We start from the raw sequence: 26839 nt of genomic DNA, 5'->3' as shown, positions 1-26839 counted from the left end.
CGTTGATAGAGGTACCAACACAACTTGTTACCATGAAAGACACTATTTTGGTATCCACGTCACAAAAGTCGCTGGAGTGGGTGTAGCCTGAGAAATCATGCGAGAGCACCCACACTAGAGCGAGTGATAAAACCCAGCTGCACGGATAAAACTTAAAACTGAGTCAGCTATAGAGGCATCGTCACCATGAATTAAAGGAAGTGCAGCTGGTAAATTAAAGGAATGCCGCAAGGGGGCTAAAAGGGGGCAGTCCATCAGAAGATGGACCACTGTCAGCCCTGCATCACAGCAACACTTAGGCAGGTTCTCACGGCGAAGGAGATAGCTGTGGGTGAACCGAGCATGTCCAGTTCGGAGAAGGCAGGGAACAACTGAATCCCTATGCGTGCCCCTCAAGGATGAGTTCCATACGGCCGTGGACGACTTGACCATACGGAGCTTATTTGGTATGTTCAAGACAGACCATTCAGAGCTCCAAACATTGCGGACCTTGTGATGTACGGCTGACCGGAGATCTCTTTCCACAAGACCAAGCTCCACGGGTGGCGAAGAGGTGGCCTGCTTGGCCAACCGATCGACACGTTTGTTTCCTGGAATGCCGATGTGGCCCGGGGTCCACACAAACCTCGCTGAACGACCACACTTGGCAAGAGCAAAAACAGCATTGTGAATACCGCGCACCAAAGGGTCCCGAGAAAAACACTGGTCGAGTGCTTGCAATCCACTCAGGGAGTCACTGCATATGACAAAGACTCCCCAGGGCAGGAGGAAAGGTGAGCGAGTGCACGATAAAGGATAGTCAGCTCCGCAGTGAAAACACTGCTCCCATAGTTGACAAAGACTGGCAGGTGGAACGGAGGACTTGGAGTCGCAGGACAAATCCAAACAAAGCCGCATGCGAGGGAGGGACCAAGGAGGGGTAGAAGAAGAGGGCCGGAAGGACGGACGATGGGGAAAGGACTTGAATGACGAGAGAAGGGAACGAACGCGGACCGCGATCAGGAGACCCAACCAAGGCCGCCGTCATTGGGAGGGGAGAGCAGAAGAGGGAAAAAGGAGCCTGTGGTTTGAGTGGTAGGGCAAGGCACGGACGCGGGCGATGTACGACGCAAGCAAATTTTGTCGGCGGAATCGTAGGGGAGGGAATCCAGCTTCTACAAGAAGGCTAGTCACCAGACTAGTGCGGAAGGCACCAGTCGCCAGTCTGACACCACAATGGAGAATCTGGTCGAGGATCTGCAATGTTGAAGGTGCTGCTGAGTCATAGACCACACTCCCATAGTCGAGATGGGACTGGACTAAGGCCTTAAAGAGCTGTAGGAGGGTTGTTCGTGTAGCCCCCCAAACGGTGTGGCTGAGGCAGCGAAGGATATTGAGGTGCCGCCAGCACCGTTGTTTAAGCTCGCGAAGATGAGGTGTCCAAGTGAGCTGAGCATCAAACAGCATGCCAAGAAAGTGATGCGTCCCCTCAATACGAAAGAGTTCATTGGCAAGGTAGAGCTCTGGATGGAGGTGGACCGTTCGACAACGACAAATGCATCATTCGGGTCTTAGAGGCTGAGAACTGAAAACCATGGTTGGATGCCCAAAAATGTGCCTTATGGATAGATCCCTGCAGCCGCCGTTCAGCGACACTGATGCTTGGGGAACTGTAATAAAGACAAAAGTCATCGGCATATAGAGAGGAACAGATCGATGAGCCAACCGCAGCCGCAAGACCATTAATCACCACCAAAAAGAGGGGAGCACTGAGAACCAAGCCCTGCAGGACACCGTTCTCCTGAATATGAGCAGAGCTAAAATACGTGCCAACTCTGACCCGAAAGGAGTGATTGGAGAGAAAATTCCGTAGAAAAATCGGAAGTGGCCCATGTAAGCCCCATTCGTGCAGCGTAGCAAGGATACAACGACGCCAGGTAGTATTGTATGCCTTCTGAAGATCAAAGAAAACAGCAACTAGATGTTCTCACTGAGTAAAAGCTGTACGAATAGCCAACTCGAGCGAGACTAAATTGTCGATCGCTGAGCGGCCCTGACGGAAGCCCCCCTGTTGCTGGGCCAGGAGGCCCCGAGCTTTAATGATCCACATGAGCCGCTGACTCATCATCCACTCCAGGAGTTTGCACATAACGATGGTAAGGCTGATAGGGCAATAGCTATCAACCACAAGCGGATCTGTGCCAGGTTTCAGCACTGGGATGGTAACGCTATTCTGCCAACAAGTTGGGAAAACACCCTCTGTCCAGATGCGGTTAAACAGGGTGAGTAATTCACCCTGACTGTGCGCCGAGAGATGGCGAAGAAACTGGTTGTGAATTCGGTCTGCACCTGGAGAGGCATCGGGGCAAGCTGCAAGTGCACTTTTGAACTCCCATTCACTAAACGGGGTGATGTATCGTTCCCAACGGTGCGTGCGAAATGACAACTGCATACGCTCAGCCTGCCCTTTAATGGCGCGGAATTCTGCACTGTAGCCTGCTGTTACGGAACTACGAGTGAAGTACTCTGCCAGATGTTCGGCGATGGCGATTGGGTCAGTACAAAGTGTACCCTGAAGAGAAAGGCAAGGGACAGACGCACGAGGGCGAAAGCCAAAAATGCGCTGAACCCGCGACCACACCTGAGATGAGGAGGTGCAAGAATCTATGGAGGCAACATATCACTCCCAGCAGTCCTGTTTGCTCCACCGGATTAACTGCCGAGCCCAGGCCCGCAGCCGTTTGAAGGCAACCAAGATTCCCTAGGGAAGGATGACGCCGGTGTTGTTGCAGGGCTCGCCAGCAGTCCCGGATAGCTTCTGCAATCTCAGGTGTCCACCAAGGGACTGCCTTACGCCTTAGGGTACTTTAAGAATAGGGGACAGTTGCCCCTCAGCAGCAGAAACAATGGCCATAGTGACCTCGTCCACTGCCAAATCAATGTACCAGGAAGCGGAGCAATGGCCATAGTAGCTGAGGTGTAGGCTGCCCAATCAGCTCCACAAAGAGAAAATCGTGGCAGCTGGTCAGGGGGTTGGGATTGAAGAAGAGAAACCAGGATAGGAAAGTGATCGCTAACACAGAGGTCGTCGTATACCCTCCAACTGAGGTATGGAAGAAGATCTGGACTACTAAGAGAGAGGTCAATGGTCGAGTATGTGCCATGAGTCATGTTAAAATATGTGGGAGCACCAGTGTTAAGGAGGCAAATGTCCTGCTGTGCCAAGAGAGCCTCAACGTTCCTACCCTGGCCTGAGATCTGGGCCCCACCCCATACATAAAGGGTGGTGGGCATTAAAGTCCCCCAAAAGGAGGAATGGCAGGGGGAGCTGGGCGAACAAGGTCAGCAAGAGGGACAACCTCATCCGGGGGAAGGTAGAGTAAACAGATGGTAAGCTCCATTCCTACCCGGATTCTAACAGCCACAGCCTCGAGAGCCGTGTGAAGTGGCACTAGGAACAGTGGCAAGAACATAAACACAGACACTGCCAGACACCCTGTCGTATTCTACGCGGTTCTTATAGTACCCCCATTAGCCACAGAGGGAGGGGGTCCACCGAACAGGCAACCAGGTTTCCTGTAGGGCCAGACAAGTGGCAGGGAAGTGGCACAAAAGCTGTTTCAACTCAGCAAGGAGGTGGAAAAAACCACAGCAATTCCATTGAAGGATAATGGTATCTGACTGTGAAGACATGAAAGAACCTGGGGGGGAGGGGGGGAGATGATAGGTCACACCTTAGAAGCGCCCGCCGCCACCGATTGCGAAGTAGCCGGATCAACTGCCACAGGAGCTGCGGGTCTAGCAACATCTAGGTCCTGAGTGGACGCTAGATGCTCCACATCACCTTCAGGTGCAGTGGTGAACTCCTTTTCTGTCTCTATGTCCTTCTCCTTTTGCTTTTTCTTCTTTTTGGTAGGGTCCTGTTTGTCCTTCAGGTTATTACGCTGGGTGGGCTTTTCTGACCCAGTCTCATGGACCGAGGAAGACCTGCAAGCCCTACGGCCCTCAGATGGTGGCTTTTTCAGCCACTGGCTGACATCTGGAGGGGCAGTAACCATGGAAGGGAGGGCACCAAGTGATCCCTTCTGCGCGAGCGGAGCCGGGCACTTCTCCGGCTCAGAGGTGGGGACTGAAGTCCCCAAAGAAGGAGGAGTTGTTACTCCTGATGATGAAAACAGGGGAGCAACGGAAGAGGGTGTTCCCAACTACCAGGGAGGCAGGAATAGACAGCCGAGCTGGAGGGCCCACAGCTTGGGGGCTCATCGCCAGGGATGGCGACATCGAAGTTGCTGCAGCATACGTCGGTGAAACGCGCACAGGGTGAAGTCTGTCATACTTGCGTTTAGCCTCTATGTAAGTGAGCCTGTCCAAGGTCTTATACTCCATAATCTTCCGTTCTTTTTGATAAACCGTGCAGTCTAACTAGCAAGGTGACTGTTTCTGTCTGCAGTTGGCACAAACAGGGGGCGGCGAACATGGTACTTTGGGGTTGGCATCACATCTCAATGACATATGCCCAAACCTCCAGCACTTAAAGCAGCACATGGGAGGAGGGACGTAAGGCTTAACATCACATCGATATATCATCACCTTGACCTTCTCAGGCAGGGTGTCACCCTCGAAAGCCAAGATGAAGGCGCTGGTGGCGACCCTACCATCTTTAGGCCCCCTGAAGACACGTCGTACAAAGTGGACACTGCGGCGTTCCAGATTTGCATGGAGCTCGTCATCAGACTGCAACAACAGGTCATGATGTAAAGTAAGTCCCTGAACCATATTGAGGCTCTTATGAGGCGTAATGGAGACTGCAACATCACCGAGCTTGTCACAAGCAAGCAATGCCCATGACTGTGCTGGGGATGCTGTCTGTATGAGGACTGTTCCAGACCTCATTTTAGACATGCCCTCAACTTCGCCGAACTTGCCCTCTAAATTTTCCACAAAAAACTGAGGCTTTGTGGTCTGAAATGAGTCCCCATCTGTTCGGCTGCAAACCAGAAATCGAGGAGAATATGTCCCACCAGATAATTTAGACCGCCGTTCCTCCCCTGGTGTGGGCAGGGAAGGGAACGATTGGGGGTCATACTTTAAAGCATTGACCTTTCCTTTCTTAGAGACTCGTGCGTGTGCACTACTTGTATTTCTTTTCATGGTAGGGAAAGAAATGTCCACCCAGACAGAGCCCCGCTTGCCTGGGTAAGCCTAATACAACAGAGGGGGCGGCATGTTCCCCAGAGGTCGCCCACTAGCAACTGTTCTACCTCAACAGCTATGCGTCTCCACGGCGCGCAGCACACCTTGAGATTGAGTGTTTTCTTTTTTTTTTTTTAATAGAGGTTTATACCATCCTCGCGACCCAGGCAGTTAAGCCAAGATCCCCGGGCTCTGTACCATACAACGTTCCACCGTCGGGCCTGACGGTGGTCGTTGAAGCACGCTCAGAGCTTACGGTATTGAGGACTGGTGGCGCTTCCCAGTCCCCAGCTCAGGGACCCCGGGGTTGCCAAGCCCGTACCCAGCAACTAAATGCTGAGCCCCCTGAGAGCATTTTCACTAGTACAGGAGTCAGAAAATAATTTGATTTGGACCATTTTCTGGCTGGGACACCAAGGGTCTGAGAAAATCCAATAGAGCAGAAGCAATTTGGTTGCATCCTTTCACTCCTGTGTGAAGCCAAGTATAAAATACAATCCTTTCCTTTGTCCGTGCTCTGCAATGAGTCAATACACAAATTGTGTAACCAAGTCAGTCAGTCAGCCTCCAGCTGTTGACCGATACATGTCCACAGAGTGGCTGAGCCATGCTGCAGCTCGCATTGGTGCTGTTTGTAGGTTTCCATCCTCTGTTGGAGGCCAGACCATATCGTTTAGTCGATATGGTTGCAGTTGTTTGTCTTCTTCTTGTGCTGCCTGGTGCCATTTGGTTTCGCAAGCTTTCCCTGTTCATTAGTGGCAGCAGCGGTGGTTATTTATATGTAGTAACTATGGCCCTATCTTAGGGATGATGTCATGGTTCTTCCAGGTCAAGTCAGTGTGCAGTTCCGTAGGAGGACTCAGGAGGAGCCATGTCCACGCAGTGCGAGAACATGCTGGGAGCACTGGTGGCGCACATGGACTGCCGGATCGAAAGCCTGTGGTCACGAGGGCGCACTACCTCATCGTAAACCGGATCCTGCAAGCTTTCAGTTGAGTGAATTTGGATTCAAGTAGAGAAACCACCATTGTGAGATCTTGCGATTCTCCAGTAACTTGGGTTCGTGTTGCTACTCATAGTGTAGCCAAGGCGAAGAGCAGCGATTGGAGTGCTTGGGGAAAGCGGATCTGATTAGCTTTTCTGGACTTCTAATTACTATTGCGTTCTGTTTGTTACTATTTGTTAAGTTCAACCAACGGTATTTTTCCTGCCTCATGCCTGCTAACGCCCCAGTTACCTGCCCTGGAGGTTAATGTATGTAACGGCAGTGTACGTTTCCTCGCCTTGCTGCTGCTGATCAGTTAGGCGTGTAGTTTTGACAGCTTTCTTGATGGAAAGTTGGTTGGCGATTCTTCTACTCTGGTGATTCCTTTCTCATTCTGGGTGCTCTAAGCACAGTATTCTGCGAGCAGAGGCCAGACCGCCAGTTCCGGCTCTGGCATATTTTTAGATCTTTGCTTTTGGTTTATTGGACGTCAGGTAGCCCAGCAAGATTATCATTAGTCATTCGTTAGACTGCCACTAGTCTGAGTTACTATCTTGTGAAGTGAACACAACTCTTGGCTGCCTATCACATTGCTCGTCTAAGTGTTTTTTGCCGGACCTACTCAGAGGTCGATTCCTGGTGCACCGTCTGTGACTGGCCCTTGTGTTTTATTATTGTATTTGCTGTTTTATTGTATGTTTCTAAGATTTTTTTATAATTGCTATTCTTCGCATAGCAGCAGGTTTAAATTGTTGTGCTACCAAGTTTACCATCATTTTGTCTCACCTGTTTGGTGATCAGTTGCCTGTCTTTTTAAATTAACCTTTGCTACTGCATTGCTGTTTTACAGTGTGTTTGTTACATTTTTTTTATAATTGCCATTCTTGACATTAAAAGCCTTCAGCCATGACTGTGGTTACTTGCCTTAAAATTCTAATTTGGATCACATTGGCTTCTTTTTAAAACATTATTTGCTATGTCAGTATTTTATGCTCATTTGGTAAATTGTAACTCACAGAAAACACTTAATTACACAGTTGTTTATTCTTTCATTAATAATATGTGTTATCTTTATTTTAAAATGATAATTCCAGACTCAGCAATAAATAAACGTTTGTAATTGCTAAAGGGAACAAATAGTAACTGATTACGACCCCATCCACAATCTTAACCGAATCCTGCCTTCCTTAACCTTCAGGTCTCAACTGGTACCAGAGCATGGTTAGAATTGTAATATCGCTATTTCAGTTACTGTTGGCTGATTTGGTAAACTCTGTTACTGTTTTACGATTTCTGCCTTTGGTGTTTTGTCTTATTTTAGGTGATCAACTCTATAATGGCGGTCAGGTAGTGCCCCAGGATTGGCCTATTGAGGAAGGACCACCTCATTGGTAGTGTTCTGGACTTGGCAGCCCGCTTGCGTGCTAATGTTCTTCAGCCGGTTCACAACACGCTGGATGTTGTGGGTGAGACAAAGCCAGCCACTGAGTTTTTATTTAAAGCTGTCGGAAGTCTTGAGGACAATATTGGCTTTTTAGAGAGCACTCAACCTAGTGGCAGTCAGTCAGACAGGGTACGAGCGCAATTGGTACATTTAGCCAACCGGATATCTGACTTATAGCCATTAAAATCAGAGGATCATGATAAGGGAACAACCACTGAACTGGTATCCTTGGTTAACGAATTGCAGTTTAAGGTCACATGTTTAGAGCTTGATGGGAAGAGGACCGGTGAGCAAGATTTGTTACCTTCTGGGCGGTGCATTAGTGAGCCCGGGAATAATGCCCTTATGTTCTCCAATGGGTTAGTTGGGGCGTTTGCTAAATTTCCTAATCATCTGGTGTATCTGTTTCGAGACATCACAGAATTAGCTATAGACCAACTCAAGCAAACTGAAAGGTTGTTATGGTTGTTGGTTCGCCTTGAGCAACACACTGATGCGTTTGGTGTTGCACATCAGGTAATTTTATGTCTATGGTATCCTTTAACTAGATGTGAACTGAGGACCTTGGTACCCAGAGCTATGGCAGAAGAGTTTTCATTGCAGCAGTTGAGGGAGATTGTGATCAGCAAAAGATCGACCACGGGAGTTCGTAAACAGCTTGTCATGTCGCTATATTTGGCAGATGCAGCAAGATAGGGAGGAGTTGCATCAATACCTGGAAATGGTTATGACGGCCTGTGTGGCCTTGTTAGTCGACTTACCAGAATGGGAGTTAGTTTCAATTGTCCCGAGGGTAATGCGGGCAGCGGATAGGTCACATTTTGTTTTTGTGGTCATCCCTCCACTTAAGAACTTTGTGCCGCCATTGTAGTAATATCCGCATTGCCATTCTCAGACGATAGACACTATGAGGTTAAGGTTCAGCCTGTGGGCATCACTGAGGGGAACTCTGGATTACCAAAATCAGGCCGGTCTGCTAAAGGTGAACAACAGCGTAGTTTCAGGTGTGGTCCAACAGGCCATTTAGTTCGTACTTGTGCTCAGCTGCGGACACCCAGAGTCAATAAATGATGCCCGGCTGGGCAGCGACCCCAGCGTCGAGCCCTTAAACCCTGGTGTGCCAGTGTCACTGCTTGATCATCACCTCCCACTGCCTTATATTTGTTCTCGAGTAGATGGTGAACTTATTTGTTCTCTTTTGGATTCTGGTAGCTCCTTTTCATTACTGAGCTTCGAATGGTTTCTTGAATTTGGTCATTTTGCGAGACTTAGGCTGGTCATTTCTTCGGTGCAGAGATGGCGGGTTGCCAACGGGCAGGTGTTGCCTCTGCACGGTTGGGTCCGAGGGAGTATCTCAGTTGGGGATTTCTCGTTGCCCTTGTCTTTGGCCTTGTTAACGAGCTGCCGGTCAATTTGAATTTGGGAAGTGCTTTTATCAGTAAATCTGGTCTTGGCTTGGATTATTCAGGGTACACGTTTTTCTTCAAGTTCGCTTCTGGTCAGAAATTTGGGTTCTGTGAGTGTACTAAATGTAAGGTGCATCAAGATGCGGAAGTGCTGGCTGTTGATGCTAAGGTTAGCGAGTTTGATCTCACCCATCTGTCTTCCCAGCAGGCATCTGAACAAAGGGGTTTGTTGGAGAGGTTCCCAGAGATTCTCTGTGATAGGCTGGGGCTTACTAGTGTTCTCAACTACCATATTCGTCTGTTTGACCATACTCCCGTCAGGCAGTACCCATATCGCCTCTCACCACCTAAGATGAAGATACTAAGTGAAAAGATCTCCAAAATCCTTGAGCAGGGAGTTATTAGATCTACATCCCCTTATGCTTCCCCTATACTCCTTGTCCCTAAGGATCGGGGTGGGACTTTCGGCCTGTTGTTTACTACAGTCGCCTAAATAAGAAGGTTGTCCTCGAGTAAATTCCTTTACCTGATTTTCGTAACTCTTACTTGGTTTGCCGGGGCTAATTGGTTTACTATGCTTGACCTGAATCAAGCCTGTTATCAGATTCCCCTAGCCGAAGAATGTAAACATGTTACAGCGTTTTTTACTAATTGGAATTTCTTTGAATTTAATAGGGTCCCCTTTGGTTTGGCTACTGGTGCAGCTGTCCTTACTCATTTGCTGGATAATATTCTTGGAGACTTTAAATTAGTCTGTGTTTACAATTACCTGGGTGATTTGGCAATTTATAGTCATTTATTTCAAGAGCATTTGGAACATATCCAGCAAGTTTTTGCTAGGTTGCAGGAGGCTAGTTTGACTGTTAAACCCAATAAGGTGACATTAGCCAGGCAGCAGGTACCCTTCTTAGGTCACCTAGTATCAGGCGAGAGTGTTCGTATCAATCAGGAGTGGACTATGGCCTTGCCCACTGATAAGCGAGGGATTGCCAAGTTCATAGGGATGGCGAATTATTATAGGCGATTTGTCCCTAATTTAGCTCAGTTGGCGGCTCCTCTAAATGAACTGCGCTGAAAAGGCGTATGTTTTGAGTGGGTTCCTGCTCAAGAGGCAGTGTTTGAGCATATTAAGGCAGCTATAGCCAATCCTCCCATTCTCAGAGTGCTTGATTTTAATAAGAAATTTACTGTCCGAACCGATGCATCTATTGCGAGAATTTTGGCAGTCCTCCTCCAGGAGTTCAAAGGTCAAAGGCAGCCATTAGCGCATGCGTCTCGTTGGTTAACCAGCGCCGAGCTTAAATATTCTGTTTATGAATGTGGGGCATTGGCCATCTTGTTCACAATGGGTAAGTACCAGTTTTATCTCTAACAAAGTATTTCAGCTAGACATCAACAATCCAGCCTTCTGGATGCTAGCTAGGTCGCATAAAACTGGCCATATTGCGAGGTGGGCAGTACGCATTTCATCATTTCAGTTTGAGGTTAAGCACATTAGAGGCACTGAGAATGAACTTGTGGAGGTCCTCAGCTGTATATTTACTGAACAACCATCTAGTGAGGGCACCCAAGGAGCTGCGGAAGGCAATCTTAGTTGTGTTGTGTTAGGCGGTATTCCTCATTTGTTTAGTGACATTGCCAACCATCAGGAGCAGGACCCCACTTGGGGACTGATTAAGAAACGGCTTTTGGTGGGCGAGTATCTGGATGATACATTATCAGGAAAAGCATTTTGTGTAAAAGGATGGGACGTACCAAGGAGATTAAGATCTGTCTACCAAGCACCCTAATACACCCAGTTTTCCATTATTTTCACAACTCGATTGGTGGGCATTTATGAACTTATAAGACCTTGCAGAAGATTAAGGAGCATCTGACTTGATGGTCTATTGACAGAGACATTAGAGAAATGGTTTCTCTGCGTCAGTTGTGTCATATGCTCTTTAACAGGGGTTCCTTAGTTCTGAGCATGAATCCTGCCCCACGGATAAACTTTATATTGATTATGTGGGGTCCCTACCTTGTACCAAAAGAGACCATTGGTATGTATTAGTTATTATTGACTCGTTTTTCAGGTTTACCTGGCTTCTTCCAACTCTTAGTGTGACTGCTGTCATCGTCACCACCATAGCACATTTAACAAACATATTTAGTGTCTGTGATAATGCACCGGCCTTTCTTTCAGCTCCCTTCAAGGCCTCCTGTTTTCAAAGCAGTGTTAAGCATGTAACTACCACTCCATATTATCTGCAAGGGTCCTTTGCGGAAAGGGTCACTCATAACCTTAAATCCGCACTGATTATCTTTCATGTGAAGTCTCCCAGTAAGTGGGATTCTAGTCTCCCTTGGCTAAGCTTTGCCTTCAATATCGCCAGCCAGGAGGCTTTAAAGGGTACTCCTGTTTCCTTTATGTTTGCTTATTCTTTTAATCCCCCCCCCCCCTTTCGAACTTATGGGGGTGTCAAGAATTAATTCCTACGGATATCACCCCTCAGGTCGTCAAGGAAAACTGGAATCATGTGAGGCCCAATATTTTCAGGGCCCACAACAAACAAGTTGGCCGTTATAACCATTATCGGCAAGCCATCAGAGGTCAGCTGGGAGATCAGGTGTATGTCTGTAATTTTCCCAGGAGGGAGGTGTGTGTTGGCAACCTTGGTAAGTTTACTCCCCGTTTTCTGGGTCTGTGTACGATTATGCGGATTTTAGGCCCAGTTAATCTTCTGGTTAAGGACAGCCATACTGGTAGGCAATACAGGGTCCACGTTAGTCAAATTAAGTTTGGTTAGCCCGCTAGTTGGGTGCAGTAGCACATAAATGCCCAGATCATAGAATACGACTTGGAGGTGACTAACCTACCAAGTACAGACCGTGATGTCTACGGACTCATTACATGGGGTGAAGATATTCATGTGAAGTACTTCTGATCACTTTTCTGAAAAATTATCTTGAGCGGCTAGTTTGACAGCCCACACACAGTGGAAATACCTAAGACCTTGTAGTTACAAATAGGCAGCACCTTATTGACAACGTCTGTATAGAAACTGGGATTAGCAATCATCAACTATGGTTAAGAAAGTTAATAAATCAGTTACAAAGGCTAGGAGAGTGTTTCCATTAGAAACAGCAGATAAGTAGTAGTTAGCATCTCATTTAGACAGTGAACTGACATCACTTAATTCCAGTTAAGATGGACGGTAGGAATTATGGGGAATGTTTAAGCAGATTGTAAATCATGGTATGGAGAATTATGTGCTTGGTAAGTGGATTGAGGATGGAAAGACCCACCACTGTTTAATAACAAAGTTAGGAGGATACAGAAGCAGCAGAGCTGTTACACTCTTGGTTCATAAAAGTACATGCAAATGACAACAGGTAAAGGTTAGTAGAGATTCATGCATCTGTGAAAAGATCTGTGCATGAAGCATACTACTACTATCAAATCATACCTTGGCAAAAGATTTGGCACAGAGCCCATGCAGGCAAATCATACAAACGTACCATAGTTTGACCCTCTGACAGACTCCAGTATGGACAGCACAGTAATAAGCATATCTGGTATAAAGAAATAACAAAGAGTTGAAGATAAGTAAGTCACAAATTCTGGATGGTATCCCAATTTAGGTTTTCAAAGAGTACTCTACGGCAGTGGCCCCACATTTATCACGAATCTCTCGCTCAGTGCAAAGTCCAAAGTGACTGGAAAAAAGTGCTGACGACATCTGTGTGGGGGCAAAAGAACAGACCCAGAAAATTACAGATCAATATCACTTCCATCAGTTTGCTGCAGAATCCTTAGACATATTCTCAGTTTGAATATAAAAAAAAAAAAAAAAAAATTCTGGAGACCAGGAAGCGTATGTCCACAAATCAGCATGGTTTTAGTAAGCATTGTGCAAAATTCAGTGTGCCCTTTTCTCATATGATGTATTGTTAACTTTAGATGTAGGGCAAAAGGCAGATTCCACATGTCAAGATTTCTGGAAACTGACACAGTGCCTCATTGCAGGCTGTTAATGAAGTTAGGAGCATATGGAACAGGTTCACAGATATGCAAATGGCTCTAACATTTCTTAAGCAATAGAACTCAGAATGTTACCCTTGACAGCATGTGTTCAGAGACAAGGGTATCGCCAGGATTTCCCCAGGGAAGTGTGATAGGACCACTGTTATCTATATACATAAATGGTTGGTTGGAGAAGGAACCTTCGATTAACTAAAACCGATAAAATCCCACATTAAAAGAGGGAACTACAATATCCATAAAATGATAAACTATTGACAGGGAAGGAAGGAAAAGGATGGAAGAAGAGGTGAGGGAAAAAAAGTGACTAATGACAGGGGCATGAAGGAAGAAGCACAGGAGACAAGACAGATGCTCAAGACATAACAGACCCCATAAGGAAAGGAGTGGGAAGGCAAAAGGCCAGGCTGAACCACCAAGTCCAGTTGAAGCCAATCCAGTCGGGGCAAAGGGAGTAGCGAGAGGGTCTGCCATCCCCTCCACTCACCATACGATGTGATCCACAGTCAACATCGATCCACAATGACAGATGGGGGGGGGGGGGGGGTGTCCTCGTGACAGAGGAGATAACCGAGTCAAGCAAGTATGACCTCCATGTCTGGATAAAGTAGACCATAATTAGGGTGCTTTGGGAGGCAGCAAATGTGGAGCGCATAAAATATCAGCTGTTGTTGGCGCAAAACTCGCAGTGGTGGAATCCCTGCCTCTGCGAGAAGACTAAGTACGGGGCTAGTCCAGAAGTTCGACCCCACAGTGGTGGATGGGGTCAAGGATCTGCAGAACCATAGACAGGACTTCCATAGTCTAAATGAGGCTGGATCAATGCTTGATACTATCACAGGAGAACAGAGCGGTCTGCAACCCAGGCGGTATTGCACAGACACCTAAGAACACTGAGATGGGACCAGCACGTCCTCTTCAGTTGGCGAAGATGAGGAAGCAATGTCAACTGGGCATCGACGGCCAGACCCAAGAAGTGATGGGTATCCACTACCTCGAGGGACTGGCTATTGAAGAGCAGTTCTGGATGGAGATGGACCGTATGGCGATGGCAGAAATGCATGACATATCCTGGCCACTGTAAGCCATGGGAGAGCGCCCATGAATGCGTCCAGCAGATTACCCCTGTAGATGGCGTTCTGCAGTGGCCATTACGTAGGAAGCGAGGTAGATACAAAAATCGTCAGCATACAAAGAGGGGGACACTGTCGGCCCAACAGCTCTCATCAGACCATTAATGGCTATGAGAAAGAGAGGGACACTCAGTACAGAACCCTGTGGAACCCCATTTTCTTGCCGATGGGGAAAAACTGGGCAGAGCACCACGACGGCCCCATTCGCGAAGGGTGGTGAGGATGCGGTGGGGCCAGGTGGTGTCATAGGCTTTATGCAGATCAAAGAAGACTGCAAGGAGGTGTTGCCGATGGGCAAAAGCTGACTGGATAGCAGACTCCAGGTGCACCAAGCCAAGTGATCCACCGTAGAGCGGCCACAACAAAAACCACTGAGCAGATGACAAAAGGTCGCGGGATTCATGGATCCGAAACAGCCGCCGACTCACCATGCATTCAAGGAGCTTTCAGAATGGACATAATGGAAGCAAAAGTAGAAGACAGACACGGGATGGAGCCAGTCATACCTTTGACAAGCCTCAGTAGGGTGAGTCAATCTAAGGTTTTGTACTCTTGAATCCTCCTTTCTCTCACAAACACCGGGCACACAGGCTAACGTGGAGAATGCTGTCCATGACAATTTACACACACTGGTGGGGACCACAGGCACTCTCCTCATGGAGGGGGTGCCCACAGTCACCGCAGAGGGGATCAGTAGTGCAGCGGAAAGACGTGTACAAACCATAAGCATTTAAAGCATCTCATCGGTGGTGGTGGTGGTGGTGGTGGTGGTGGTGGTGGTGGTGGTGGGAGTGTCACATCTGCTACCACTCTTAGCACAGCGGCCATTGCTGGGAGTTCTGGTGCCCCAAAGCGATGAGCAACGACTCCTGGGCATACACGAGGCATTAACAGTTCAGGTACTAGCAGTGTGATCCCTGTGGTTTTAGAGGGCTCAGGCAAGTGGGTACTTAACAGTCCCACCACACAGACTGGCTACCGTGCTGGTGACCTAGTAGGAGGGGAGGCGGCGGGGGAAGGGGGCAGGGTGCAAAGGGAAAGGGGAGTGGAGGGCGAGAGGAACCAGCACCATGGAAGCTAGGTAGGGAGTTCATCCCCAAATGGCTCACACTGGACGGAAAATTTTTGAAATGGAGGTCAAACCCCAAAGAGACCAAAAACGCCAAAAAGGAGATGGAAACAGCAAAGTAAACAACAGCACAGACCAAAACAAAGCCAGGAGGATAGCCAGGCCAACATAAAGAAGTCCGCAAAGAGGGGGCAGTGACAAAGGAGTAAGGATAGGGAGGGACAGGAACAGGGATGGTAATGCAGCCTGGAAAGTAAAGTAGACTGCAATAGCTCAGGGCTCCATGCGTGCCACACACGTACCCACAAAAGGACTGTGGGACCCCGGGGGAGGCGGCGTATATATACATAAACGATTTGGCAGACATGGCGAGCAGCAATCTGTAGTTGCTTGCTGATGATGCTGTGCTGTACGGTACGAAGTTGAAGTTGAGTGACTGTAGGAAGATACAAGATGACTGACAACATTTCTAGTTGGTGTGATGGATGATGGCTACATCTAAATGTAGACAAATTTAAGCCAATGTGGATGAGCAGAAGAAACAAGTAAGTAATCTTCGGACATATAATTAGTAATGCACTACTTTACACAGTCATGTCATTTAGCTATCTGGGCCTAACACCGTAAAGCAATATGAAATGGAATAAGCATGTGAGGATTGTCATGGGAAACATGAATGATCAAATTTGGTTTATTCAGAGAGTTCAAGAACAGTTGGTTCATTTGTAAAGGAGACCCCCATATAGGATGCTAGTGCGACCTAATCTTTAGTACTGCTTGAGTGTTTGATATCTGTACCTGGTCAGATTAAAGGACGACAATGAAGCTATTTACAAGCAGGCTGCTAAATTGGTTATTAGTAGGTTCGAACAACACCCAAGTATTACAGAGATGCTTTGTGAACTCCAATGAGAATCCCTGGAAGGAAGGCGACATTCTTTTTTGAGGGGCACTATTGAGAAAATTTAGGGAACTGGCATTTGAAGCTGACTGAAGAACGATTATGTTACCTCTGGAGGCATACAGCCAGCCATTTTTCCCCCTCATTCTATTTCCAAGTGGAACAGGTAAGGAAATGACTGGTACTGGGTACCCCCTCCGCCACACACTGTAAGGTGAACTGTGAAGTATTGATGTAGATGTACATCAGAGCTCTACCACATTTACATGTTCCTCCATTACTGTATACAACATTTTTGCATTAACTTTGCACACCCTGGTTTACCGATAATTAATTTATTTTTTCCTCGAAATCTTGTTCCTTTTAAGAGCGTCTTTGGACATGTCTGATGTTTCTCAAAATTTTGCGGCACACGCACTGTCTGGGCATCTTTTTCCTTATGCTGCACTTTTTCGAAACGGTATTCTTTCTTTTTTGCTTTTTTCTTTATGTTCCTTCTCCGTGACAAAGCTGGCTGAAACTGAGCAATAATCAAGAGTTCATGTTATTGTTTAAACCACTAATTTATTTACCTTGTTGGTTCCGGTAGCAAGTGTTTACTTACAGTTTATGTCTTTTTTCTTTGTAGGAAACTCACATAATTTACACTGATATCCTACATTATCATTCTCCCTTCAGGTCTCATAAGTGAAGCCCAGTTTGCATTTATCGACTTTTGCTTTAACTGTCCGAGAGCAAATGTAAATTTTGCAAAAACTTAGTTTTTAACGCCGTGTAACAGCAAATATTGGCTTCTGACAAATCCATTTGAACAGGTCTTGCATGTCACAAGCTTGATTTGAAAGTCAAAAATCAAAATTTTGAACAATTGAGCAGTAACCGAGTTGAAGAAACACTACTCATAAATAAGATATGCTACATTTGAGACAAACATGTATTCTGGGTTTGAGATTTTTTTGGGTGGAGAGCGGGAAAAACATGCACACACACACGCACTTATATGTAATAAATGAGTGAAGTAAATAAATATAGACCTTTTCTCCTGTTTCAACACTGGTCTTCAATAAAAAACAAAGAAACATGCATTTTTATGAAAACAAGTCTTTCAGTAAGATTTAAGCATTTGTAAATTAAAAAATAAAACTATAAAAATTGGTACTTTCACAAACAGTATCACAGATACCCAACTACAAACTTGAAAACATTCTTGTACATAATAAGCATTTAAAACAGAAGACATGACTGTGTCAAGTGTTGACATTCAGACCTCGCAATGACACAAACGATGAAATTGAAGCACGACACTTATAGGTGGGGGGTGGGTTGAATTAATTAATTTCATATGATTAGTGACATCCCTTCTGCAAGCACTGCTTCCCGAGTCACTCAAAATTTGATGTAACACCTATTTAAATGATCATTTCCAAGGTAGAACACTGTACACAAAGGCATTAGTGTTTGAGATATTCACACAGAAGCATGACTAATGTCTTGAGTAATAGTGATTTTACATTCTATCATTGATGTTATCAAATTTGCTAGGAACTTTTTACATTTCATACAAACTGTAAATTTTAAGGGAAATAAATTAAAATTTCAGTTTTATTTCATAAATTTCCACTCTGACGTCAATTGTGGTATGATGTCAATGGTACTAGAACAATTTTGTTTGTCTAACAAACAGTAATCATTCTCAATCCAGATGCTTTGCAGGCTTCTATCACTTTGGAATCAAAGTTTGTCCGCTTTCTCATTTCTGGCATCACTTAAATCTGTCCATCTCCCTACTGATGTCATCAAAATATGGCCTAATTATACCACTTGTTTGAATCAATCTTGAAACATTTAAATCTGTTTCTAAGCTTGCTGTATAACAAGTTTATACTTTCACCTTTAACAAATTCATCAGCTGTCATTCAGCTATCAGTGTTTTAATTCTTAAATTACTTTTATGACTTTTTCACAGGGGATCTGTTTTCATGTATAATCTTAATTCTAATGGCAGTTTCTTCCTTGCATAAATTGACTTCAAGTTTACACAAGAAACTGCCGAGACCCTTTGACCTTCTGCACATATTCCAACAAGGTGTTTATATTTCTGACAGTATGAAAGAACTCTCCACTGCACTGCAGTTTCACACTGTTCACGTTAGGTGGGGCACACTATATATATATAAATGCAAAACCCAGAGTTAAGGCTACAGGACTATTTCATACAGCCACTTATAAGATGTGAAGGATGTTGCATATATGATTTAAGTAGAATGACATGTCTGGCACTCAAAAATGGCGAACGTGTCTTTTAAAACGTATTCGGTTCTTCAAACCTCAATTTCATTTGATATTCTTTTAACAATTAACCAGTTTTGAACCATTCCTTTTGGTGATTAAGTGAAGCATAATTTACGGGGAAAAATTATGAATGGTTATTTGATGCAAAAAAGATACTTAAAGTTAATAACTCTGCCCATTAACCACAAAGAATTTTCTTGAAGTAGCTATCCCTTCTGCAAACCCTCTCCCCCTTCCACCCCTCACAAAATTTTCCGCACTGGTGAATGCAACATACCTGACAATTTCTAGTTGGTTTCAGCCAAAATGACTAGCTAATTAGGTTTTACTTAAAACCTTACATTGCTCCACAATATATTGTCGGAACTGTCTGCCAACACCACATTTCATCACATGCAAATTAACCTCAGCCTGACAGTTGCTTCAAATTTTCTAAATTACATAATTTATGAAGTGTTTCATTACAGTTTTTAATAAACTGCACATGTAGAAGAAATAAAACATCAGCCATTGTAACATCATAAATTATAAAAGAACAGCCTCCTGATAATTCGGTTAATGAATCTAGCAAACCTGCTGAGATGCTGTTTAGGAAGATTTGAAGCAGATTCTGGATTTCCTACCAAAGCACCACTATCAGCCATCAAATACGCCAGGTGTCGTCGTCTGTGTGTTTCTATTACCACATCATTCAGAGAACCAGCAACTTTAAAAGATACCTAAAACAGGAGACACAGCTTAAGCTTAACAACCATGAAGTATATCACAGCAATTCTAAGAATAATTTTAAAGCTACGTTACCTCTAGAAGCTTGTCAACATCGTCTACACCCGAAGGAATATCTGACAAAAGGTTAAAGACCTGTGCCGAGTTTTGCAGCAACTTGAAATCAGATTCTGAAACAAAAACAACAAATTTAATAACCCTTCGAAGCAAACTCCATGCGAAACAGAGGAATATACATAATTTCAGATGCACAATGTTAGTAAAGGAAACACTGAACAAAAACAAACACTCGGGTGTAAATGTTGTGGGAGCATCATACGGTGTATTATGATTCCATAAGATTAAGAACTTTTCACTACTATTTGTTTAATTTTAAGAAGAAGTCTCAATTTATGTTGTTTATAGATTTAAGTGAAATATTTATATTGACATTTAAGGGACACCTGTCTGCTATGTAGTTGCACATCTGCAGTTTACGCAATGTCTTGTTCCAAATACAAGTTCTGAGGATTATGTTGCCCATGTGCTGAGCTAGAGCATATTGTGATCTTTTCTTTGAATTTCTAAAACAGGTTACAAAGCATAGTCTACTTTTCTTTCAAAGAAAGAAACTGAGCAGTACGATTTTTCATCTGGAAATGCCAGAATGAGTTTGCACGAGTTGTTCAATCCACATGGTTCATACTGTTTTCTGGCATGTTCTAGAGTGAAATTTTTGCAGCTATCATACTGGACTATTTTACAGGACCTCTACTGATTTCCCTGTTATTGAGAAACTGTGTGGGGCTAAACACTGGAACTATGTGAGGCTAAACACTGGACCGTATGGAAGTCTGCAGTAAGAAACTTAATACGTTACCAGAACGCACGTACGAGGTATGTAGGGGGCAACATGCAAAAACCAGCAGTTGTCAGAGGAAACGACAGCAGTACAAACAGCTAAAAAAACCATGAGACAATGCTGATAATGCACTAAGTAAGACCATCATTAGAACTGTTTAAGCAAAAGTCACATTGATGTTGGTTGCAGTTGAGACTGCTTGAGATACATGGAACAAGCTACATGCCATGTGTTTGAACAGAAAACAAAGCAAGCTGCACATTGTGTTCAGTCAGAATTTTCCAATTTTTATTCGAGCTCAAGCAATGACATGGTAAGATGTCACTTTTTTTTTTTAAGCACGTGGTGCTTCGCATGCAGTAACTAAACGTGGAACTGAATTAATCAGCCCCTGGTGGAGAAATTACTTGACACTGGCAGTTGTCAAAGTCTACAGCAGACGTAGTGGACAAATTTTGAGGGTTCACAGACACTAAACAATTTAATGGACATGACAAAATTTGATGAAATTTGCGATGCTTATTGAGGGGAGAACTGAGATGATAATTTGATTGTTGGCTACCAAAGCAAATGTTAAATCAGAAACGCAAACACGCTACTGGCAGGAATGTTACTTCACGAAATACAACAAGTTAACAAACAAAGTGAAGCTAAAATGTTTACGTTGTGCTGTGGATATGGCCGTGTTAACAAAACATGTTTAAGTGTTACAATAAAAGGTAACTGCCTTACCAAGCTTTCCATTGCTGAAGTATAACAGGGTGTATACGTGGACAAGGAAAAAAAAATTCCCGGACTTTTCCCGGATTTCCCGGTTAAAAATACACTTTCTCCCGGACGAAAATACACTTTTTCCGTGTTAAATGACAGGATACTTTCCCTCGGAGCTGTAAAATTTATCAATCCTTTGAAGGGTTAAGGTTTCATGCACAGGCTTGAAATTCCCGGCACATAAGTAAACGACCGCGAGCGGGGGGAAAAAAAATAATAAATAAATAAATAAATAAATAAATAAATGTGCAGCCACAAGTATGCTGCATATTTTCATATTACAAAAGTACAAATTCGAATTCCACCAAACTCGGCAAGTTACTTTCCGAAGCATTGAAATCGAGTTTGCAATGCGCTTTTGTATGTCAATCATAATGCCACATGCTCTCGACAGCCAATGAAGGCAGGTATTCAGAGCATAGAACGTGATGTAGTCAGTCAACAGCAACATCACTGTTAAATAGCACGAAAACACGAGTACGAAAAGTTAATGGTTTAAATTAATACATAAGTGTGGCTGCAAGGGAAGCTACACTTTCACATATAATACTGGTCTCCAAGATCAATTAGCCACCAGAAATGCTAAGGTTTCACGTATAAATCGGTTTTTTTCTACGAGTGTTATAATCCAAGAGCATTGGAAATTCGTAAACCACACTAAAATACCCAATTCCACTTAAAGTGTACATTCGTATGCCCAGATTCACAATGAAGTAGACCCCAACCTGAAATTAAGCTTTTCAGTGTGGTTTTCTGGATGTAAATTTTATTGGAGTATCAATACTGCATTATGTCGTGTTTGGTTCTTTATTATCGTGGCGTTGAATGAAATAAAGACTTGCACCTGGGGACCGAACTTCCCCGAATAGGGGCCTCCCAGCCAACGATGCCATACGCTCATTTCATTTTATCGATAGTGCCATACGTGCCAGAAGAAGAAAACGTGCACTTGTAATACAGCAAATAGTTGAAACTAGTCAATAGTATGGGATGGGACGAAACACTTCATTTCAAATAAATTGACTGCCTCAGCGGAAAAGATTAATAATAACTAAATTTCTTTAGCAAACCGACGAAAATAACTTCACCGTTCTGCAAGGCGATTAATGCTTGACTGTTATAAACCTAGAACTGAAATAAAACCAGAAAACTGAAACGAATAACGTATTTTAGCCTTCCATAATTATGCGATTTATTTTATCTACGAATCTACGAAATCTATGAATTGATGGTTCCCGGCCATAGAAATCCGTTTTGTTTTCATTTGATGTGAGATCTGTAAACGAAGAGGAAACAGCAAAATAATTAAATGTAAACACTACGTCCCAGAAAACTTTTCCGGGTAGCACCTGGCTCCTTGCTACAACCACTCTTCCAAGTAGCCCGATGTGGGAGAATGTATTGTTCATACGCGACTGGCATCTTCTCTAACGAAGCTAACGTAAACAATTGTGATGCCACGATCATCGCAAGAAGTTTGCTGTTATGAAGTATTGCATAATCTTTCATCCTAATGTATTTAACACGTTTTGTTGTTGGCAGACGTTTGCGTGTGCAGTTTGTTTTCTTGTAAATGGCACATTTCATTTGCAACTTAAGTTTTACTTAATTTTTTTCTCCCGTTTATGTTTTATTGCAGCAATATAATTCTGCAGTAGTGAGGTAGAGTAATATTCTTTGTTAGACTATCAGTTGTTAGCAATCACAATTACAAAAATGTAATTCAAAAACTAAAACTCTGAAAAATTCCCGGAGTTCTAAAAAATTCCCGTGTTTTTCCCAGTTTTCTCCAGGATGAAAAAATTCCCGGGTTTTTCCCGGATCTCCCGGGGCGTATACACCCTGTATAAAGAATAGACTTTTATAAAGACTCGTGGACTGGTGACTGAGGAGCGACAGACCATGTAGCTAAGAAAATTGAGTGATACACATTGTTCACCGAGTTTTCAAAACTACTGCAGTTATTTATGGGTAACAATTCAATTACACTAGCCCTAGGAAAAGGAACTATATTTTGAAGTTTTTATCAACGAGGAATAGAATTTATATTGCCTAATCCAGAAGGCTGAAGGAATCTTTTCTGTGTTATCTGCTGTAAACAAAGGATCAGACTTTATCAAAAGTTTAGTGTGAGTTCCTCAACAATGGCATCATAGAAGAGCGTGGTGTATGCACTGGCAATCTGCTGAAGATGTTTATTTCAGGGACAAAACCAATTTATGCTTTTATTCCCAAAGGTAAATATTGCATTGACAGGATTTCTGCAAATTTGGCATGAGCACTTGGGTAATCAGAACAAGTATATTTACACCACATTACTTCAAGAATTGTTGAAGACATTGGTGAAGAATTCTGTGAGGCATGTGTCCAGGGGAAGCAGCATTTGAGTTATGAGCTGTTTTCAGTCACAGCAGCACTCTACACAATTCAGAGAAGTGATTTATGCCAACTAGTGTAGATCGGGGGAGTGTAAATCATTGGGATGAGCCGAACATTTTCTGTGTTTTACCAGTGATTTTTTCAAGAATACACAAAATATATATTTTTTAAGCAGAAGTCTGCTTAAAAGATATATATTGGAAGAAATTGAAGAAATGTATGATGAGATAAAAGAAATTACTCAGATAGTGAAGGGAGACGAAAATTTAGTAGTCATGGGTGACCGGAATTCGATAGTAGGAAAAGGAAGAGAAGGAAACGTAGTAGGTGAACATGGATTGGGGGTAAGAAATGAAAGAGGAAGCCGCCTGATAGAATTTTGCATAGAGCACAACTTAATCATAGCTAACACTTGGTTCAAGAATCATGAAAGAAGGTTGTATACCTGGAAGAATCCTGGAGATACTAAAAGGTATCAGATAGATTACATAATGGTAAGACAGAGATTTAGGAACCAGGTTTTAAATTGTAAGAAATTTCCAAGGGCAGATGTGGATTCTGACCACAATCTATTGGTTATGAACTGCAGATTGAAACTGAAGAAACTGCAAAAAGGCGGGAATTTAAGGAGATGGGACCTGGATAAACTGAAAGAACCAGAGGTTGTACAGAGTTTCAGGGAGAGCATAAGGGAACAATTGACAAGAACGGGGGAAAGAAATACAGTAGAAGAAGAATGGGTAGCTCTGAGGGATGAAGTAGTGAAGGCAGCAGAGGATCAAATAGGTAAAATGACGAGGGCTGGTAGAAACCCTTGGGTAACAGAAGAAATATTAAATTTAACTGATGAAAGGAGAATATATAAAAATGCAGTAAATGAAGCAGGCAAAAAGGAATACAAATGTCTCAAAAATGAGATCGACAGGAAGTGCAAAATGGCTAAGCAGGGATGGCTAGAGGACAAATGTAAGGATGTAGAGGTTTATCTCACTAGGGGTAAGATAGATACTTCCTGCAGGAAAATTAAAGAGACCTTTGGAGATAAGAGAACCACTTGCAGGAATATCAAGAGCTCAGATGGAAACCCAGTTCTAAGCAAAGAAGGTAAAGCAGAAAGGTGGAAGGAGTATATGGAGCGACTATATAAGGGTGATATACTTGAGGGTAATGTGATAGAAAGGGAAGAAGATGTAGATGAAGATGAAATGGGAGATATGATACTGCGTGAAGAGTTTGATAGAGCACTGAAAGACCTGAGTCGAAACAAGGCCCCGGGAGTAGACAACATTCCATTAGAACTACTGACAGACTTGGGAGAGCCAGTCATGACAAAACTCTACCATCTGGTGAGCAAAATGTATGAGACAGGCGAAATACCCTCAGACTTCAAGAAGAATATAATAATTCCAATTCAAAAGAAAGCAGGTGTTGACAGATGTGAAAATTACCGTACTGTCAGTTTAATAAGTCACAGCTGCAAAATACTAACGCAAATTCTTTACAGACGAATGGAAAAACTGGTAGAAGCCAACCTCGGGGAAGATGAGTTTGGATTCCGTAGAAATATGGGTACACGTGAGGCAATACTGACCCTACGACTTATCTTAGAAGCTAGATTCAGGAGAGGCAAACCTACATTTCTAGCATTTGTAGACTTAGAGAAAGCTTTTGACAATGTTGACTGGAACACTCTCTTTCAAATTCTGAAGGTGGCAAGGGTAAAATACAGGGAGTGAAAGGCTATTTACAATTTGTACAGAAACCAGATGGCAGTTCAAATGGTTCAAATGGCTCTGAGCACTATGGGACTCAACTGCTGAGGTCATTAGTCCCCTAGAACTTAGAACTAGTTAAACCTAACTAACCTAAGGACATCACAAACATCCATGCCCGAGGCAGGATTCGAACCTGCGACCGTAGCGGTCTTGCGGTTCCAGACTGCAGCGCCTTTAACCGCACGGCCACATCGGCCGGCCCCAGATGGCAGTTATTAGAGTCAAGGGACATGAAAGAGAAGCAGTGGTTGGGAAGGGAGTGAGACAGGGTTGTAGCCTCTCCCCGATGTTGTTCAATTTGTATATTGAGCAAGCAGTAAAGGAAACAAAAGAAAAATTCAGAGTAGGTATTAAAATTCATGGAGAAGAAATAAAAACTTAGAGGTTCGCCGATGACATTGTAATTCTGTCAGAGACAGCAAAGGACTTGGAAGAGCAGTTGAACGGAATGGACAGCGTCTTGAAGGAAGGTTATAAGATGAACATCAACAAAAGCAAAACGAGGATAATGGAATGTAGTCGAATTAAGTCGGGTGACGCTGAGCGAATTAGATTAGGAAATAAGACACTTAAAGTAGTAAAGGAGTTTTGCTATTTGGGGAGCAAAATAACTGACGATGGTCGAAGTAGAGAGGATATAAAACGTAGACTGGCAATGGCAAGGAAAGCGTTTCTGAAGAAGAGAAATTTGTTAACATCGAGTATAGATTTTTAAGTGTTAGGAAGTCGTTTCTGAAAGTATTTGTATAGAGTGTAGCCATGTATGGAAGTGAAACATGGACAATAAATAGTTTGGACAAGAAGAGAATAGAAGCTTTTGAACTGTGGTGCTACAGAAGAATGCTGAAGATTAGATGGGTAGATCACATAACTAATGAGGAGGTATTGAATAGAATTGGGGAGAAGGGGAGCTTGTGGCACAACTTGACTAGAAGAAGGGATCGGTTGGTATGACACATTCTGAGGCATCAAGGAATCACCAATTTAGTATTTGAGGGCAGTGTGGAGGGTAAAAATCGTAGAGGGAGACAAAGAGATTAATACACTAAACAGATTCAGAAGGATGTAGGCCGCAGTACGTACTGGGAGATGAAGAAGCTTGCACAGGATAGAGTAACATGGAGAGCTGCATCAAACCAGTCTCGGGACTGAAGACCACAACAACAACAAGCAGAAGTCAGAGTCTGCAGAGAAGATTTTGGAAATGTTGAGCAGCATGAAGCATTTTTAGAGACAGCCAGCAGAAGCTTTTCAGTGCAACAGGAGATGGGAAACTGACAGTATTGAAGTGGAAGATTTGATGAAAGTGAATGGCATTTAACTCCTCACATACCCTTACACTCCAGAGCAGAGCAGATGCGCCAAGTGTATAAACAGAACTTGTGGAAATAGCTCCAATCGTGTTACTAGCTCAGGGTTTATCGACGATTTTGTGGGCAGAAGCAGTAAACTCTGCTGTTTGTGTGTTAAACAGATCTAGTACAATCTGTGTGAATGGAAGAACATCTTATGAGGTATTCACAGAGAAGAAAGTTAAATAAGCTTCACATATTTGGGACACTGTTTTGTTCATATTCCGAAGTAAAAGTGACAGAAACAGGATCCCAAACAAAAACTAATGTTAATAGCACTATCCCCTAGTGAAATGGACGATGAAGAATTTCAGTGTCTTCATAAAGATGATGCAAGAGTGTTTAAAGAACCTGCAGAAGCAAGAGAATTTAGAAATAAGCAACAACTGAAGAAACCAGATCATGTACTGCTGGTGGAAATAAATGACTTTACTAATTAAAGAGAGTCTGTTCAGTCCATTGGCCATGAACACTGGAGAAAACAATGGAGAAAGAAATGGCTTCATCAGGGGAAAAGTGCTACGTGGATTTTGAAACCTCTGTCACTAGATTGTAAGCTGATTACAGAC

The 26839-nt window shown here is 43.7% G+C and overlaps 1 protein-coding gene across 1 annotated transcript in view; it reads right to left on the bottom strand.

Annotated features, from left to right (window-relative positions):
- The window catches only part of LOC124612671 (small G protein signaling modulator 3 homolog), a 177050-nt gene that overhangs the window by 78771 nt on the left and 71440 nt on the right, over window positions 1-26839 (bottom strand). The window contains exons 8-9 of the mRNA XM_047140996.1: window positions 19228-19322; window positions 19000-19145 (exon numbers count right to left, since the gene is read on the bottom strand). Coding sequence (XP_046996952.1) covers window positions 19000-19145; window positions 19228-19322 — 241 coding nt within the window. The remainder of the gene's footprint in view (window positions 1-18999; window positions 19146-19227; window positions 19323-26839) is intronic.

This window comes from Schistocerca americana, chromosome 4 (assembly GCF_021461395.2).
Source record: "Schistocerca americana isolate TAMUIC-IGC-003095 chromosome 4, iqSchAmer2.1, whole genome shotgun sequence".
In the NCBI taxonomy this organism is placed as follows: Eukaryota; Metazoa; Arthropoda; class Insecta; order Orthoptera; family Acrididae; genus Schistocerca; species Schistocerca americana.
Note: the sequence above shows the minus strand (reverse complement) of the source record. Positions and strands in the feature narration are given on the sequence as shown.